General features: G+C 38.3%; 1 protein-coding gene across 1 annotated transcript in view; it reads right to left on the bottom strand.

Moving 5' to 3' along the window:
* Positions 1-20,496, bottom strand: part of SCAF8 (SR-related CTD associated factor 8) — a 121,188-nt gene that overhangs the window by 44,597 nt on the left and 56,095 nt on the right. The window contains 3 exon segments of the mRNA XM_007956198.2: positions 4,279-4,409; positions 8,604-8,757; positions 12,455-12,616. Of these exon segments, the coding sequence (XP_007954389.1) occupies positions 4,279-4,409; positions 8,604-8,757; positions 12,455-12,616 (447 nt within the window).

The raw sequence follows: 20,496 nt of genomic DNA, 5'->3' as shown, positions 1-20,496 counted from the left end.
GTAAGAGCCTTCTGAGCCTTCAAAGGTGGGCGAGAGGCTTTTTGGAGCCATGCAGATTTCTGATAAAGGCTCTGAGGCATGGGACGTTTTAATCTCTATACTACAGGCATTAGGGCTCAGCATGGGACGTGTCAATCTCCATACTAAAGGCTTCTGGTTAAAAGATCTTTCAGGCCCCACAGTAGTATATGTATTAAAGGAACAGAAAAAGGCTAGTGTAACTGGGGTGAACAAGCCATAAAGGAAAACAGGTGATGAAGGGAAGTAGATGATAATATAGAAGTGGGAGGAACATGGTAATTAAAAATAAACAATGTATTTAAAAAAAAAAAAAGTCTATGACTCAGGGTTAGGAGCTCTGGTAGCATTCTGCCTAAGGCACGTTACTGCTAACCAGAAGGCTAGCAGTTCAAACCCATCAGCCAATCCTCGGAAGGAAGGTTGGGCAATCTACTTCCATAGTGATGCTGCCTCAGAAACCCAAGGAGGGGTTGCTATGAGTCGGGTCCAATTTGACAGCACGTAACAACAACATGACTCAGTGCTGGTAACAGAGTACCAGGTCAAACTGAGACCATACAGGGCCTTGCAAAGTGACTTTAAGGACCTGGGCTTTTATTCTGAGTAAGACATGAGGCACTAGAAGATTCTGTGCAAAGGAGTCACATGATCACTTCTGTTTTAAAAAGGTCACTGCCAGAGGTGTTGAGAACAAACAATAGCAAAAACAAAAGTGCAAGTCCAATTAAAAGGCTTCTTCAATAATACAAGTGTGAAATGATTATGGCTTCAACTAGTGATAGAGGTGGTGAGGAGTGGTCGCATTCAGAATTAACTTGGAAGGTGGAGGATCTGGTCAAATGGGAGGAGTAAAACAAAGAGAAGGATCAAGGACAGCTCTAAAGTCTTCACTTCGATCAACTGGAAGGACAATATTTTCATTAACTGAGACGAAGGAAGATGCAAGTGAAGTATGTTTTGCTTGAAAGACTGAAAATTCACGTGTTACTCTCAGTAATCTGTCTGCATTGTTGCTGTTACCTTTGTTTTATCAGGTGTTGTTGAGTTGGTTCCTGACTCATAGTGACCCTACCTACAACACAAAGAAACACTGCATCATCCTCACAATAGCTGCTTTGTTTGAACCCATTGTTGCAGCCACTATGTCAATTCATTTCACTGAGGGTCCATTTGCATAGTCCATCCTTATTAGCCTGCTTCTCACCCAGTATTTAAAAACTGAAATAACTGTCAACCTCTATAATAAAACTCCCTAAAGCAATATGGTTCTAGGCAAATGCAGTTTCCCTAATTCTGAATATCCAAACCCTTTAATTTTACTTCCCTCATGATTCTTATTAATTTCTAATTTAGGTTACATTTACACATTGAAGCTATATATGGCCTATTAGACTTTAGGGTCCCAGGGGCCAGGGAATAGTTTTTGCTTTATCTCAGCACAAGGGTCCTTCACTCCAAGATTCTCCAGGGGATCAGCCACTCAGCAGGTACCATGGGACCATGAGATAATCTGAAATACTGATTATGGACCAAACTGCAGTAAAAATCTGTTTTTGGGAAAAGAAAGTGGCTAGATATACCCTGAACACTGCAAGTCCCAGTAAATATTAGTTTGAAAGTTGAGTATGTGAAAATGCAAACACCAATATAGTAACACAGTGCCACTGGGATTCAGAAATGAACCCTCTCTAAAACAAGTGTAATTTGTCTTTAAAAGTGAAGGGAGAAAAGCAGATACTAAGTGCCACATGGGCAAAGATAAACTTCAGTAATAGAAAATGTTGGAAAAGGAATAACAGGTCACACTGAGAATCATTTTAAATACTGCAATAACAAAGGTGGGTTTTATTTTAAGTATCATAAGCAAATCCTGAATATTTCTCAGCATAAATTCTAGATGTTTAAGACCATTTTTAAAGATTAATCTTGCATGGAAATAAAATAATGGATCAAAAAGGTAAGCTAGGAGGCAGAGACCAAAGGTATTTAGAAAACTACATCAATACTCCAAACTGAAGGAGGCTTAGGATGGTAAGAACAAGAAAAAATATATACATGAAAAATAGCTTTTGCACACTGCCAAAGAAAGGTAACTGTGGTAGTTAAGGTTGTGTGTCAACTTGGCTGGGCCTGGTTGTGAATGGCTGGGCAGCTGGATATAGTTATTTCCCATGATGAGACTGGTAACCAACTCCGTGATGGAATCTACTGGAGCAGCTGAATAGCTCCCTTGGCAATGTGGTCTGCTTCCAATATGTAAGAAGCAGCTTTGGGAAAGGACTTGGGCTTTTTGGCATGCTTGGACCCCGTATGTAGTCAAGTCTTCATTCAGCAGCCTGGCATGCTCTGCTGATCTTTTTCTGGACTTGAGCTAATGGCCTGCCATGTGGCTTGACAATCTTGGGACTGTGCCATTTTATTTGTTGATGTATATTTATACTAGTCATAAATATATAATCTTTTACATATGTATACACATATACATACATAAGAGCAAAAAAATCCAACAACTGTAATTTTAAAAGAAATCATAACACGAGCACATGTCCATGACAAACTTAGTAATATTTAAAGAAAAAAACTGTAACTATGAAAGACACAGTGAATAATAGTAACCAAGAAAGTAAGTGAAAACATCATCAAAGAATATCCTTCCTAAAACACACCAAGCCCTGGTAGTTTCCTGATTAAGTTCAACTAACCCTTTCAGAGGCAGACTGCATCCATATGCTGTACTTTATGGAACACAGAAAAAGGTAAAAAGCTTCTGAATTGATCTCACAAGGGTTAGGGTTAGGTCATAGTGGCAAGAAATAACCCTGATATTTAAAAAAATTGAGAATAAACAATAAAATCTAGGGACCCATCTTACTAAATTAAGCTGCAAAATAGCTGAAAATAAGAACTAGTTGCCAAAAGTCATACACTGAAAAGGGAAACAAAAAATCAGACTATCACATGCACTGACAAAGAATTACGTACATAAGACAGGGCTATAAGGCTGAGTCACGCTGCAAATCACTCTATGGATTCACATGTCCATCATGAAAGACACACAACTATAATACCTAGTATTTCCAATGATAAAACATTAAACCAAAACCTGATAAAAACACTATTATCCAGGAAAAGCAAAATATGTCTCTAATCAAGATACATCTATCAAAACAAAGCAAGTTCATACTAGGAAACAAAAGAAGCTCTTCTGCTCAAGTAGAACTATCAAGAAAGCAATGGAAAACTAAGAGAAATTAGTTTGGGATTAACTACAAAAAACAAATTAACTCCTCTAGCCTGAGACCAGAAGAACTAGATGGTGCCCAGCTACCACTAATGACCACTCTGACCAGGGACACAACAGAAGGTCTCTGTTAAAATGGGAGAAAAATGTAGAACAAAACTCAAAATTCATAAAATGACCAGATTTACTGAATTGACAGAGACTGGAGAACCCCCAAGACTATCACCCTCAGACACCTTTTTAATCTGGAACTGAAGCAGCCAATCCTGGAGAATAATTGACTGGCCTATAAAATAAACAGTGATACCCAAAGAATGTGCTCCTTGGGAAAGTCAACTATACAAGAGCAAACGGGCAGCATTTGTCCACAAGCAAAGATGAGAAGGCGAGGAGAGGCAGAGAAACTGAACAAGCAGGCATGGGAAGGCAGGGTGAGAAGGGGGAGAATGATGACGTAGTGCAGGGCAGCAACCAGCATCCCGGAACAATGTGTGCATGAACTACTGAATAGCCAATTCATCTTCTGTGTAAACCTTCACCAAAACACAACAAAATGTTAAGATAAAAAAATCAAATGTATTCACAGGAATAAATCACAAATCTAGTCACTATACAGATTTACCCAGTTTTGAGCCATACATCACTATTGAAATGTTTTGTTTACTGCCTGTCTCCTCTAAGATACAAAGAGGTCTTCTCTAGGACAGGATAGATCCATCTTGTTACTGGGATAACCACAGCACCTAACAATATTTGGCACAAACTATGTGCAAAATCATATTTTGGTATACAATGGATTGTTTTTATAAAGCAACCTTTAATAACATAACTATGTTCATGAAACATTAACTAAATGAAAAAAGCAAGTACAAAGTAGTAAAATACAGTGTGATCCCCTTTATCTAAAATGAAAAAATACAAACTCTGTAGGTGGTATGTTATGAAACTGCATGACAAAATAGTACTTTACGAAATGAATTCTAAATCATTCTGGACATAATAGAAAAGCGGCTGACCTGTTGGCCTTGAGGACTTTGTAAGATCTGAGCCACAGCTGCAAGTGTATCTGTATTTGTGATCTGAGACACCCAAGGATCAGGTAAACCTTGGACTACATTGGCTGGAGTAACAGGAGTCACAGGAGTTCCTTTGAACAAAAACACCCCCCCCCAACAAATGACAAAATCAGTATGTAAGTAAATAGGCTTGAAAAGGTAGAGAGATGTGTTTTATCACTTTGATAAAATACATACAAATCTATATAAATATTTTTATTTTATCTTCATTTTGAAAAACCATTTAAATCCTTTACAGAATTAGGTAGAATAATACTCTTCCTCAATTAAAGATGTCTACAACAGTAAGGCACTAAAAACCTCACTACCAAATAAAACTCAATGATGTAACTATTCAAAATACAATGCTCAATGTAAAAATTACTACAAAACATTATGTATAAAATAGTCTTTGTTTGAAAATAGGTTCTTATACATAGGAAGCAAAAACTAAATATATACCAAAATGTTACAGACTGTGTGATTCCTAGATATTTACAATCTTTAATAAAACATGATTTTGAGATTATTACTGAATCATTTTAGGCTTAACTAGGTTTCTGAGAGTTCCTTATAAACATTAAGGTTCCTGGTGGGCTAGGGACTACCCACTGATCTCTTTGCAAACTGAGGAGATTACAGAGTCTAAATCAGGGATAATCTACTGACACATCAACTCTCCAAAGTTCATTATACTCTTTTGTTTCTGAGGATAAAAACGACAACTTTCTCTATTTTAGAAAGAATCACATACAAATATAATTTCTTATTTTAATTTTTCCTTCAAAACAGTTTGTTTCAATTACTTTGTTGCTGTTGTTGTTAAGTGCCATCTAGTTGTCTCCAACACATAGCGACCCTCTGCACAGCAGAACAAAACACTGCCCAGTCAGTCCTCAGCCAGCTCCACAATTCTTGCTACACTTGAGTCCATCACCGCCGCCACCATGTCAATCCACCTCCTCTTTTTCGTCAACCATCCACCTTACCAAGCATGACATCCTTCTCCAGGGAATGGTCCCTTCTGACAACATGATCAAAGTAGGTGAGACAAAGTCTGGCCATTCTCATCTCCAAGGAGCATTCTGGCTACACTTCCTTTAGGACAGACCTGTTAGTTCTTTTAGCAGTCCATGGTTACTTTCAGCATTCTTCATCAACAGCACAATTCAAAAGCATCAACTCTTCTTCAGTCTTCCTTATTCAATGTCCAGCTCACATGCAAATGAGGTGATTGAAAATACTATGGCTTGTGTCAGGCGCACCTTAGTCCTCAAGGAGACATCTTTGCTCTTCAGCACTTGAAAGAGGTCCTGTGCAGCCAGCAGCCAGTTTGCCCAGTGCTATATGTCATCTGATGTCCTGACTGCTGCTTCCATTGGCCTCGATTGTAGAACCAAGCAATGTGAAGTCTTTGACAACTTCAATCTTTTCTCCATTTATCGTAATGCTGCTTATAGGTCCACTTGTGAGGATTTTTGTTTCCTTTATATTTAGATGTAATCCATACTGCAGGCTGTATTCTTCAATCTTCATCAGTAAGTTACTTCAAGTCATCCTCACTTTCAGCAAGCAAAGCTGCGTCATCACTGTACTGCAGGTTGTTAATGATTCTTCTTCCAATCCTGATGCCACACTCTTCTTCATATAGCCCAGCTTCTTGGATTATTCGCTCAGCATACAGACTGAATAAGTATGGTGAAAGGATACAACCCTGACACACTCCCTTCTTGATTTTAAACCATGCAGTGTTGCCTTTTTCTGTTTGAATGACAACCTCCTGGTCTATGCACAGGTTCCTCATGAGTACAATTAAGTGTTCTGGAATTTCCATTCCTCTCAATGTTATCCACAATTTGTTATGATCCACACAATCAAATGTTTTTTCATAGTAAATAAAATACAAGTAAACATCTTTCTGGTATTCTTTACTTTCAGCCAAGATACATCTGACATCAGCAATGATAGCCCTCGTTCCATGTCCTCTCTGAATCCAGCCTGCACCTCTGGCAGTTCTCTGTCAATATACTGCTGCAATCGTTTTTCAATTATTTTCAGTAAGATTTTACTTGCATGTGATATTAATGATATTGTTCGACCATTTCACATTCTGTGGGAACTCCTTTCTTTGGAATGGGTACAAATATGGATCTCTTCTAGTCAGTTGGTGAGCTAGATGTCTTCCAAATCTCTTGGCATAACCGAGTGAATGCCTCCAGCGGGGCATCCACATGCTGAAACATCTTAATGGGTAGTCTGTCAATTCCTGGAGCCTTGTTCCTTGTCAATTCCCTCAGCACAGCTTCAACCTCTTCCCTCAAATACCACTGATTCTTGAACATATGCCACCTCCTGAAATGGATGAAGATTGACCAGTTCTTTTTGGTACAGTGACTCTGTGTATTCCTTCCATCTTCTTTTGATGCTTCCTACACCATTCAATATTTTGCCATAGAATCTTTCAATACTGCAACTCGAGGCTTAAATTTTTTCCTCAGTTCTTTCAGCTTGAAAAATGCCGAGCATGTTCTTCCCTTTTGGTTTTCTAACTCCAGGTCTTTTTACACATTTCATTATAGTAATTGGCTTTGTCTGCTCAAGGTGCTCTTTGAAATCTTCTGTTCAGCTCTTTTTTCCTGTCATTTCTTCCATTTGCTTTAGCTACTCTCCACTCAAGAGCAAGTTTCAGAGTCTCTTCTGACATCCATTTTGGTCTTTTCTTTCTCGTCTTTTTAATGACTTCTTGCTTTCTCAATGGATGATACTCTTGATGTCATCCCACAATTCTTCTGGTTTTCAGTCATTAGTGTTCAATGAATCAAATCTATTCTTTAGATGGTCTCTAAATTCAGGAGGGATATAATCAAGATCATATTTTCACTCTCATGGACTTGTTTTAATTGTCTTCAACTTCAAGTTGAACTTGTATATGAGCAGTTGATGGTCTGTTCCACAATCAGCTCCTGGCCTTGTTTTGGCTGAAGATATTGAGCTTTTCCATCACTTCATGCCACAGATGTAGTCAATTTGATTCCTGTGTACTCCATCTGGTAAAGTCCATGCGTATAGCCACCGTTTGTGTTGTTGAAAAAAGGTATTTGCAATGAATAACTCATTGGTCTTGCAAAATTCTATCATGCGATCTCCAGCATTATTTCTGTCACCAAGGCCAAATTTTCCAACTACCGGTGATTCTTCATTTCCATTTTTTGCATTCTAATCACCAGTGATAAGCAACACATCTGGATTGCATGTCCAGTCAATTTCAGACTGCAAAAGTTGATAAAAATCTTCAATTTTCTCATCTTTTGCTATAGTGGTTGGTGCATAAATTTGAGTAATAGTCATGTTAGCGGGCCTTCCTTGTAGGCTTATGGATATTATCCTATCACTGACAGCACTGTACTTCAGAACAGATCTTCAAACACCTTTTGTGATGATGAATGCCATGCCATTCCTCTTTGTCATTCCCAGCATAGTAAATCATATGGTTGTCTGATTCAAAATGCCCAAAACCGGTCTATTTCAGCTCACTAATGCTTAGAATATCAATCTTTTATGCATTCCATTTCATCTTTGACAACTTCCAATTATCCTAAACTCTTCGTACATCCCATGATCCGAATATATTAATGGATGTTTGCAGCTGTTTCCTCTCAATTTGAGTCATGCCACGTCAGCACATGGAGCTCCTGAAAGACTTACTTTATCTGTATCATTTAAGGTTGGTTCTACTCTAATGAGGCAGCTCTTTCCCAGTCCTATTTTGAGTGTCTTCCAACCCAAGGGGCTAGTCTTTCTACACTGGGTCAGACAATGTTTCCAAGCTATTCATAAAATTGCCCAGTAACGTATCAGACAGTGTCTCTCTGCTATTCATAAAGTTTTCTCTGGCCAATTTTTGAGAAGTGGATGGTCTCCTCCTTCTTCCTAGTCTGTCTTAGTCTGTAAGCTGCATTGAAACCTGTGCACCATGTGCAACTCTGCTGACATCTGAAACACCACTGGCATAACCTCAAGCCTCACAGCAACGTACAAGCCTCACAGGATGACAAACTAACAGACAAGTTTATCTCCCTTAGCTGTTAGAAACCTCTGCACCCTCCTCTTACCTAATTCCTACCTGAAACCTGCCATTCTGTGGTTCCTGGCCGCTCCTGGTCCCTCCCTTTCTTGGTTCTAGGAGGCTTCAATTACCTACTGCTAGGCAATTTTTTCCTGCTATCACCTGAAAAGGAAGTGTGAACAGAGTCTTTATAAAATAAATCTGTATCAAAGTAACATACCTGGGGTATTGCTCATAGCAGCAGTCGTACTGGCCAAAACAGGGGTGACAACTGGAGGAGGAATCCCTGCTGCCATATCCAAAAGAGGCTGAATTATCTCGCTCTTGAATACATTATTCTTCTGCCACAAGTTTAATACTCTTACTATTTTACTCTAGAAGGAAAAGAAAAGTAACATCTTCATTTTGTGCTTTCAAAACCATACCATACTCATTACACAGAGGCTGTGCAGGAACTGAATGGAAGGATGGATTCAAATACTTTTTAGGGTACTTTCCACCCACACAATTTATGTTCACATAATTCTGCATTTGCTAATTTTAGCTCACTTGAAAATGTTAATTTTGACATACACAGTTAAAGCAACATTTAGCTGAAGCCAGGGATGATAACTAGGTTTCCTCCCTCTTACATGTCACCTCTAGAAAGACAGAAGATTATGGCTACCTGGACAACTGTGCTGAGGATTCTGAGGCAGAATTAGGACTCATCTCAGTACTAAAGCTATATTTACAGCGGATTATAACTTTGTCTTATATATATGCAAGTTCAGGGCAAAGTCCTTATCATATGTAACTTTTAAAAATTTCATTTAAAAAATGGTAACTTGGGAGAATAGTTTCTCATTTAAATATTTAACCAAATTACTTTCTTTCTGCATCCTGCCATGAATGCTAATTCCCTCCTGACATTTTAAATTAGAGACTGACAAACTTCTGCACTGATACAATCTGAAGTCAATTCTCTCATGTTGTCATTTTTTCCCACACCTTCTTCCCTTGTGATAAACTGTCATGCATGCTGGCATGACAATCTGACTCTCATATGCTCTAAACCAAAGGTTCTCTATTATCTGCCTTACCATAACCTGAATACTGTTCTATAAAGAAATAAAATAAAACCTATTGTTACCGGCCAGGGTAAGACGTAACATGTCTGGATGCTCTCAGTCCAACTCTCTTCTGACAGACTGAGTACAGCACCACATCCAACGCACCCCCCCCTCCAAAACAGGTCTCAACGCTTCCCGTCCCAACCCCACTCCAATCACTTCACCACCACTTAAAGCAAGTTTTTGTTTGTTTTTAATGTACAGTTCTTTTGAGATTACTTAGTATCCAAAGCACTCAGCAGTATTTTTTTAAGGGCCTGGTCAGCTATATCTTAAATGTAGCTGCTATAAAATTTCATGAAACACCTATTGCCCAAATAGGCCAACTCTGTCAAATAAATAAAACCCAGTTCCCCCATTTAGAAACTGAGAAAGTATACTGGGAGGCATCTCAGGTCCCTCTTCTCAATTTCAAATTCTATAAAACTGTGTTTAGGCTATCCAGTATTTTGATTGTTTAACCACTCCAAATTTTGAGCATCCTGGGGCAAAGGTTAAGTCTTACTTATAACTTATGGCTCTCTTTATAGTACTACTATGAAACACTCACGTTCAATCAAGAAACAAAGCCAGTTGCCATCAAGTCAATTCTGACCCGTGACACCCATGTGTGCTGGAGTGGACTGCTCCCTAGCGTTGTCAATGACTGATTTTTCAGATGCAAACTGCCAAGCCTGTCCTCCAAGGTGCCTCTGGGTGGACTGGAACCTTTAACCTTTCAGTTAGTACAGAGGCATGTTAACAATGTGCGCCATCCTGGAACTCTCATTTATACCCTATTTTTGCTCCAAAAGAGATGCTATATGAAATTCCATTTAGTTGTGAAAGTCTAATTATCTGAATTGTAGCCTGTCCCTTGTTATACTCTATAATATAAACCGGAAAAAACTGAGTAGTATTGATTTCTATTTCTTTGGTAATTCTGAGCTCTAATAACCTAATTAGCAACACATCCAGAGAGCATGGGTTACCTGGTAAAATTCTTATTTAAATGGCTCCCTAGGTTGTATGGAAGTTTTACAGAGACTGGAAGCACAAGACTTATGCTCACCCAGGAGCAATGTCTCAAGATGCTCTGCGGTCTTCTGTGAGAATCAGCAAAAGATGAGTACACTACACCTTTCCTCTGGGAATCAAAGCATTTCACCACAGCACACACTTCATTAACAGCATCCTAAACTGACACTGTGGCTAGTAAAAACAGGATGACTATATAAACACTGTTTTCTCAACTTCAGTAGTCAAAAATATGATCTGCAAGCATTTACCATATAATACTGCTGAAAACAAGCACCAAGTAGTAGTTACTACTGAAAAGCTGCTTCCTCTATTAGGAAAACAAAAATTCAATGACAGGTAAGAGATCATTAGCAGCAAATACAGTAAATTAAAGTATAAAATCATTAATATGAGACAAATAATTTCATTGAAGAAAATTATCTAGAGGCTGAAATTAACTATACAAAAAAGAGCACTCTATTGAATGTGTATTTTGTAACAGTAAAATAAGCAATTTTTCAGTAATAAAGACTTGTTTCATCTTTAAATCCCTCATCTTATGACATACTTCTAAACTATTTTCAAACCACATTATAATGCACATTCTTGTATTTCATATGAAGCATATGCAAGTTACAAAAAGAATGCGTCATACCTTTTTATCTGACTTGTTTCTAAAAATTTAGCACTTAAAAAGTCTCTTGTATTCTTTTCTTCATACAAAAATTTTCCAATTAGTAATACATTTCTGTCTATCAAAAATTTGCCAATACTTGACAATTATCATTCTTTGTACCTATTTACACACAAACCAGTAAAATCATTTTTTACCATGATGATGGTATCAATGTAATCTTTCCTACTAGGGTTAAAAAAGAAATCCCTATACTCTTGAAAGGCAGTACCATATTGAAGTCTGTAAACTGGAGACTAACTGGTTACTTGTAATTGATAAAAACCCAAGTCTAAACTACAGAAATTTCTAAATCAAAATTATTTAAAATGCTTGTATAAAATTTCAAATTAGTAAGTTATTTAAGGTGGGATTCTAAGGTGCTTATTAGAAGAGAAGTTACAAAATTAAAAGCATTCTTTCTGCCAGTATAGACTACCAAAGTAATTTAAAAAACAAAACAACTTTATCTCAGAAGCATATCCAAGAGTAATTCACAAAGAATGATGTTCTAATGAATTTATCCCCAAACAAGAATTGTTCCGTGATTCAAAACTATACAAAGTTATTAAAAACAAAAGCTACCTAATCTTCTTAAATTTAGGATGATGCAAAAGATTTGTGGTGAATTTAAGTTTTGTGGCTCCTTAGAGCAACTCTGAGTCTTCATCTACTCTTCCCTCTTCGTACTTGATCAACAATGTCACTGTCCCTGTCAGAAAAGCAGACCCACATTTTCCAAATCAGCATTCACAATAAGCCACCTTCTAACATCTTAGAACAGATGAGAGGTGTCATGTGGACAAAACAACTCTTCGATTTTACGCTGATATAGGTTTCTTTTTACTTGGTAATTACAGACTATTCAGATCTAGCACATCTATAAGTATGACTGCTAGCACTAATCAACAAAATTCTATCGTGGCAAAAGAACTGAGGCAGTTTGTTATTTTCTATAAATTGCTTCACAAATTCTTTTTTAAAGACACTGAGAAGGTAAATATCAACTCAAGTCAAATAATGACAACTCTTAATTAGTTGTGTACATGCCAACACTTCAATAAATTAAAAGTGGCCAAATCAACTACACGTCTCTACTTTCTACGATGAATCTAAGAACAAAAAGAAACACAGATAGTGTGATACCTAAGTGTCCAAATTGAGAATAACTGAAAATAAATGATAACAAAATTTAAAGTCATATATTAACATAAACTATTGACTCTGGTTAAGATCAAGAGGGCAATGGGGTCCCCTTAAAAAAAAAAAAAAAAAATGCAGCATTACCTTGTCATCCCCAGGGCAACGATATAAATTCTGGAAAGTGCTAATGATGTTATTACTAAATCTGGGTGCAAACACATCCTTTTCTTGACCAAACTGATGTCGGGATTGTCGTACAATGGAGTCAATAACATAAAGGCCAGGTACCTTGTATTCTGGTTTGCACTAAGGGAAAAAAAGAAAAACGTGAAGTGGAAAGGTAAAATTCTGTAGACACGTATTATCACAAATTCTACACAAATATCAAATAAGCACTCATGTTGGGATAAGGAATATTCAGACACTGACATTCCATACCATCTGATGTCAGGAAAGCGTATTAAAGAATCTACTCTGGCTACTCTACACATTTTATTGTTCAACTGCAAGTCAGTCACCTAAATTTCTAAGTAGTACGTAAAACTGAATTTAGTGACTCCCCTCAACAAAAAAGGTAAGTGGCACTATAATAATTTTAAAAATCTAATGCACTTGACTGCTAACCAGAAGCCTGGAGGTCCAAACCCACTAGCCACTCCTCAGAAGGAAAGTTGGGCAATCTACTTCCGTAGTGATACCGCCTACGAACCCCAAGGAGGGGTCGCTACAAGTTGGGTCCGACTCGACGGCACGTAACAACGATTTCTAAATACATGGAAAAAGTCAAGTCAGGAAAGAAGCTTTCTAGAAAACAGCACTGCCAACATTCATTAGACTTCATCTGAAGCACTAACAAAAAGGTCTCTGTACTTATGAAGGAAGAGGAAATTATGACACTCTAAACACACTGAGACAAGTTTCAAAAACTTTTCTCACACACCTTATCTATCTATAAGAGACAAGATGCTTCATTACAAATCATGTGTCCCGTAGTAGGCAATTTTAGAGCTTTATGTACTTTGTTAAATTTAATCCTCTGAAACTATTTTAAAACTCTACATTTAATCCTAAAAAACAAGGATTATTAGATAGAGTTTTGGTTACTAGTGCCACTCTGACAGGAAATATACCACAAATGGGTTAGCTTGAACAAACAGGAGTTTATTCTCTTTCAGTACTGGAGGCTTAGTTCAAAGTGCCAGGCTCTAAGGACTGGACTTCAGCTCTGCTTCTTGCTCCCAATCCATTGAAGCTAGAGACATCTCTTCACTCAGTTGCTGGCTACTGAAGCTGACAAACCCAAGGTCAACAAGTAAAAAGGCACAGTCCCGATATTACCAAACCACATAGCAAGCCATTGATTTATGTCTATTGAAAGTCTCAAGATCGGCAGAGCATGACAGGTTACTGAATGAAGACTGGGCTACATGCAGGGTCGAAGTGTGCCAAAAAGCTGGAGACTTTCCTCAAAGTTGCTTTCTATATACTGGAAGCAGCCACATCCCTAAAGCAGCTACTCAACTGCAACAGTGGATTCCACCGGGGAGTTAATTACCATCTCACCATGGGGAATAACTACATCCAGCTAGCTGTTCAGTCACTCAAAACCAGGTCCAGTGAAGTTGACACAAAACCTTAACTACCACAGGTATCTAGCCCAAGCTCAAAAGGTGTTTGTGCCAACATGAAAACTCAAGTCTCTCTTTTAAGCTCATTTATTAAGTCATACTATTCTCAAAGTTATAAAGAATTTCATACATAAGAAAAATGACCAATTCCAATAAAGCAATGTAGATGAAAATGAAATATCTACCCAATTAGGTAAGTTTTTTAAATTATTATATTTCATGACTGCAAAAGTCAACTTTAAGAATAACCTTTTAGATTCTTTTGTTAAAGCTATTTGAAAATACCAAGAGTTCGTTACAAAATAACAAGGTTGGTACTCTTTTCCCTTGTAATCCCAGTTCTGGGAATCCACTCTACAAAACGTTTTTCAGCTACACCATTGGATCAGTGTTTCCAATCCATTTTCCACTTTGAGGAACATAAAACCAACCAAACAAACCACATCTACTGCCAGTAAAGTCGATTCACATGGATAGAGACCTATAAGACAGAATAGAACTGTTCCAATACTCTGGTAGCATAGTGCCTAAGGCATTTGACTGGTAACCAGATGGCTGGCGGTTCAAACCCACTAGCCACTCCTTGAAAGGAAGGTTGGGCAATCTACTTCCATAGTGATACTGCCTGGGAAACACAAGGAGGGGTCGCTATGAGTCGAGTCCGACTTGACACATAACAACAACAACAAACTCTACAGAAGCACACTGCTCCATCTTCCTCCTGCAGAGCAGCTGGTGGGTTCAAACTGCTGACCTTTCGGTTAGCAGCCAACCACTTAACCTCTGCACCACCTACTTCCCTGCCAATGAGGAATCCCTTTGTTACGAAGCTTATTGTTCTTACTTTCCTTCTATACCCAGAAGCATGACAAAAACTGCTTCTAAAACACACGTTTATTAAAATTGAACTCTGGCTAAAGTAGGTTCTACTTTTTGGGTGTAATTAGGTAAATAGGTCACCCAGAGTTATTTCCTGGAAGCCACATATGGAACTCAATCAAATTTGCATTCAGAAAAACTTAACACTGGACACCCTCGGGTAGACAGGCTGAATTATTAGGTATGTCTATGAAGTGGGGAGTGTACCCAAGACCATGTATAGGGTTGGCAGACAATGGTCCTATAAGTGTATTTGTATAATCTGAATTCCCAGGTGTATAGCAGAGCTGACAAGGGACAAGATCATAGTCACTTCTTGGTCACAGCCAGCTACCCAGAGAGACTGAGTAGTTGAACCTGTGGGCTCAGGACCATAGTCGCAGGGGACATCAAGCTCAATTGGCATAACATACTACACAAAACATTGTTCCATTTCCTACTTTGGTGAGCAGCGACTGGGATCTTAAAAGCTTGCAAGCAGCCATCTAGATGCAACGATGGTTCTCCCCTCATCCAGAGCAAAGAAGAATGAATAAAACCAAAGATTCATGGAAAGAATTACTTCTAGTGACTGGTACACCATGTGATCCACAGCCTATATGACTATGAGACTAGAAGAACTAGATGGTGCCCGGCTACCAGTGCCAACCACTTGGAAGGGGATCTATGTAGGAGATCCTGGATACAGTGGGAGAACAATGTGGAACAAAACTCAAAATCATAAAGAAGAAAAGAAAGGATCAGGTTTGCTGGTCTGATAGAGACTGGTGAAACCCCACAGCTGCCCTTCAGGTCTGGAATTGAACCTATTCCTGTGGCTTTCAAACAAAAGACAGGCATATGAGCTGAACATTTACATTAGGAAGATATACTCCTTGGAGAGAACAATCATGGGAGAGAATAAAAGAGCTGTGCATGCACAGGGAGACAGCTTGGAGGGCAGGAGTGCATGACTGAGAAGGACACAGGGAATAGGTTAACTATGGGGAGGAAATAGGAAAAGAACTGTTGCATTGTGGGAGATTGCAGTCAATGTTATGAAACAAAGTGTATGTGAATTGCTGTATGGAAAATGAATTTGATCTGTAAACTTTCACCCAAATCACAACTAAAAACAAGGGGGGGGGGCACTTCTAACCTACACACACGTAAGCTTCTCAAAAAGGTCTTCAACCGAAACAACAATAAGAGATTTTATTCTTCAAAGACTAAATGACATTTGCTTTATTCTCTCAATTCCTTTTTAAGAGCCTCATCCTTAAGTTCTTTATTTAAAATCAAGAAGAGACCTAAAGCATCATTTACAACTATCAAATACAAGATTCTTGAGTGTTAAGTGATTAGAATATTTTTAAAAAGCACAATAATTTTAGTGTTTTGACACTGATGTTTTAGGTTCAATGTACTGAAAGGTTAAAAAATATCTGCTCTATTTAAAATCAATGTCACTAAAAATCTGAAATTTATGTCTTTCCATATGTACCAGAAATCAAGTGTATGTGCTCTCCAGTATATGTATCTGGTCATGTCTATATTCCTCATACAGGAAATATTTACTAAGCCAGGCAAACCATTCATCTCAGAAAAGAAAACTTTTTAAACATAATGAAAACGAAGACATCCACTATGTTAAAAAAAACATATATTCCCCAGAACCTCAAATATAGATAAACGCTCAAAAATTATTTACACCTTAAATTTTCACAAAGACAGAAAACAAACAAACAAACAAACAAAAAAAGCCTTTTTTTGTGAGGAAGGTAAAAACAGATGAGAGGAGGCACTTTTAAACACATTTCCGTAACTCTGATTCTACTGACATTCAAGTCGTCATCTCAGGGTTTTTTTTACAAAGAATCTTCTAGGTGAGTCGGACCACATACTCTTTAATATACACAAATGCACTTTATATAATGATTCCATTATTAGAGTTTGTGCTCCCACTTTCTGCTACTAAAAGCTGTTGTTAATTTAAAGAAAACAAAGCTAGAATGGTTAAAGACAGGGGCAGGTGGTGATACGTGTAAGGCACTGAGTGATGCTGATGGTGGGCCTACAAGAAAGAAGGTTGTCCCAGGATAATGTGATGGCTGATGCCACAGGAGTCATTTTTTCCTCTGTACACTGAAACACATGGTCTGTGAATGTTAAAACCAGGGGCACAATACACGGACCTGGATAGAATGGGAGAAAAACATAGAACAAAACTCAAATTCCTAAAAAAAGGCCAGACTTACTGGACCAGTAGGACTAGAGGAACCCTCAAGGTTATTGCCCCAAGGGACACCTTTTAAGTTGGGAACTCAAATCATTCCTGGAGGTCACCTACCAGCTAAAATACAGAGTGGCTCAGAAAATAAATACAATCCCCTCTGAGTACTATGTTTCTCTACACAACCATCTAAATGAGATCTACTGGTCAACATTTGTTGTTGCTGTTAGTTGCCGTCAAGTTGCCTCTGACTTGCAGGAACCCTAGGTACAATAGTATGCCTGTACCTGGTCCTACACCAGCTTCACAATGCTTGCTACACCTGAGCCCATCATTGCAGCCACTGTGTCAAACCATCTCATTGAGGGCCTTCCTCTTTGTCGCTGACCTTCCACTTTACCAAACAAAGGGTCAGCGAAAAAGGAGTCAGTGTCTACCCCAGACCAAAGATGAGAAGGAAAAGGGAGGACAAGAAGTTAAATTAATAGAAACAGAACAACTAAAATGGAAATAATGAGAATGCTGACACAATGTGAAAAGTATAAACTATGTCACTAAATAAAATGTATGGAAATTGTCAAATAAGATTAATTTGCTATGTAAATCTTCTCTAAGATCACAATAAAATCTTTAAAAAAAAGAAAAATTTGGCTTAAGAGTTACCAACATTTACTGATGACTACAGCAAATCCTATCATTTCTAGCTTGTAGAATGAGGGCAAACTCTTAAATCTTGGGGTATTTGAGATAGAAGTTGGAATACCAATAAGCCTTTGTTGGCTTAGAGTTACGTCTTTGTGCTACATTGCTCAAATACAAAGAAATTTTATACTTACTTGAATGAAAAATACTTAGGATACACAAAAGGTACAGTCACACTGACAGGTAACTAACAAATGTGATAAACTTCAGTAACAGTTGATCTATTCTAAATGCTTTCTTGGTACTTCTAGCCAGTCCTACCATGAGTCTTGCTATTTTCTTTCTGTAGATTCTTTAGGCATCTCTCCATCCCACTTCAAATAGACTTTTATTATAATGAAAAACTGACCACCTTCCTGAAGATTCTGATGTTCATCACATGTGGCCCACTTACAGCCCTGCTGTAAAACAATCATTGCGACTTGGAGGACATCATGCTGAGTGAAACACATCAATCACAAAAGGGCAAATACTGTATTAGTCCATTATTATAAAAAGTCAAGGAAAGGTTTATATATGGAAGGAAATTTTCTTTGTTGGTTACCAGGGGTGGAAAGGGGTGGGACGGGAGGGGAGGGAACACTGCTAGATAGGTAGAGACAAGTATTGATTTGGGTGAAGAGAAGGCTAATGTATCAAATGTGAGTGATCAACACAGTGGGAATGAGGAAGACGACGACATTGGGAGGTATAGACAACAAAGATGAACCCTTTTACACGTACAGTATTGCTTTGCCAGTGAAGGCAAACACTGATCTACAGATGGATAGATGGGTGAACAGGCTGAACGATTAGGTATGTTTATGCAGTGGGGGAGTGTGCCCATGACCATGTATAGCATTGGCAGACAATGTTTCTACAAGTGTATTTGTATGTTCTACAAGAATTTCCAGATATATAGTAGAGCTGACAAGGGACAAGGCTGTAGTTACTTCTTGGCCACAGCAAACTACCCAGAGAGAACAAATAGTTGGACCTGTGGGCTCGGGACCATGGTCTCAGGGGTCATCAAGCTCAACTGGAATAACATACTGCACAAAAACACTGTTCCACAACCCACTTCAGTGAGTAGTGACTGGGATCTTAAAAGCTTGCAAGCAGCCATCTACAGATGATGCAACGATGGGTTTCTCCTCATCCAGAGCAAAGAAGAATGAAGAAAACCAAAGACACATGGAAACAATTAGTCCAGGGGACTGGTACACTATGCAATCCTCAGTATATATGACTATTAGACCAGAAAAACTAGATGGAGCCCAGTTACCACTGTCAACCACTTGGCAAAGGACCTAAGTAGGAGATACTGGATAGAATGGGAGAACAATGTGGAACAAAACTCAAAATCATTTTTTAAAAAAAAGGGACCGGGTTTGCTGGTCTAATAGAGCCTGGTGGAAACCCTAAGACTATGGCCCCTATCTGCCCTTCAGGTCTGGAATTGAACACACTCCTGTAGCTTCCAGCCAAACAAGACAGGGATATGAGCTGAACATTTACATTAGGTAGATACACTCCTCGGAGAGAACAATCATGGAACAATAGAAAGGCTGTGCATAGACAGGGAAACAGTGGGGGGACAGGAGTGCATGGGAGGGAAGGACACAGGGCAAAGGTGGCCATAGGCAGGGTGTGGGAGAAGAGCTGTTGTACTGTGGGAGATTACAGTCAATGTCTTGAGACAAAGCGTATGTGAACTGCCGTGTGGAAGATGGATTTGCTCTGTAAATTTTCACCCAAACCACAATTTAAAAAAAAAAAAAAATCATTAACATTTCAGGACCTTCCTTTAAGAAGAGGTATACTCACATCTATATCCATTGTTCACAAAAGATAAAAATGGAAACAACCTAAGTGTCTATGAACGGATGAATGGATAAACTATGGTACATACATAAAACAGAATACCACACAATGTTAAAGAGTAACAATTAATCTATGAAATGCTTCCTAACATGGATGAACCAGAAGGAAATTATGCTAAGCAAAATTAGTCAAATCACAAAAAGACAAATGTTGTATGAGAACATTACTGTAAAAAATCAAGAAAAGGTTTATATACAGAAAGAATCATTCTTTGAGGGTTACCAGGGGTGGGAAGAAAGGAGGGTAAAACACTAACTAGAAGGCAGACATGTATTAACGAGGGTGAAGGGAAAGGCACTATACAGTAAGAGGGAGATCAGCATAAAACTATCAAGGCAGAGGAAGACACTGGAAGAAAAATACAAGCATTAAAGGCAACAAAGAGAAGTACTGTCACAGACAAAAGCCTGTAATAACAATAACAGTAATAACAATAAGCTACACAGACACTCCAACTGAACAGGGGTAGGAAGATGAATGGGACTACACCCACAAATATATATAGGTTTGACAGGATATTTCTACATATATATTTATACGTGCTGCAAATATATCCATGAATATAGTAGAGTATAGAGGTGCAAAGTTATGAAAACTTCTTAGTCATAACTAATCACTTTGAGGGAATGAGTTATCGGGCCTGGGGGCTCAGGATCATAGTCTCAGGGACACTAAGGTCACTTGGCATAACACAGTCCTCAAAGACAATGTTCTACATCCTACTTTGGTGAGCAGAGACTAGGGTATTAAAATCTTGTGAATAGCCATCTGCAGTGTAGTAAATTACATAGAATGCCTTTTCTAGCCATTGTCTTTGTAAACTCCATGGTGGAATCTGCCATGAGCAACTAAGTAGCTCCTGATTGATAAAGTTATACACCTAGGGTACTTCTGTTGAGAGC

Source organism: Orycteropus afer, unplaced genomic scaffold (assembly GCF_000298275.1).
Source record: "Orycteropus afer afer isolate SDZICR_OR568_19922 unplaced genomic scaffold, OryAfe1.0 scaffold00581, whole genome shotgun sequence".
NCBI lineage: Eukaryota > Metazoa > Chordata > Mammalia > Tubulidentata > Orycteropodidae > Orycteropus > Orycteropus afer.
Note: the sequence above shows the minus strand (reverse complement) of the source record. Positions and strands in the feature narration are given on the sequence as shown.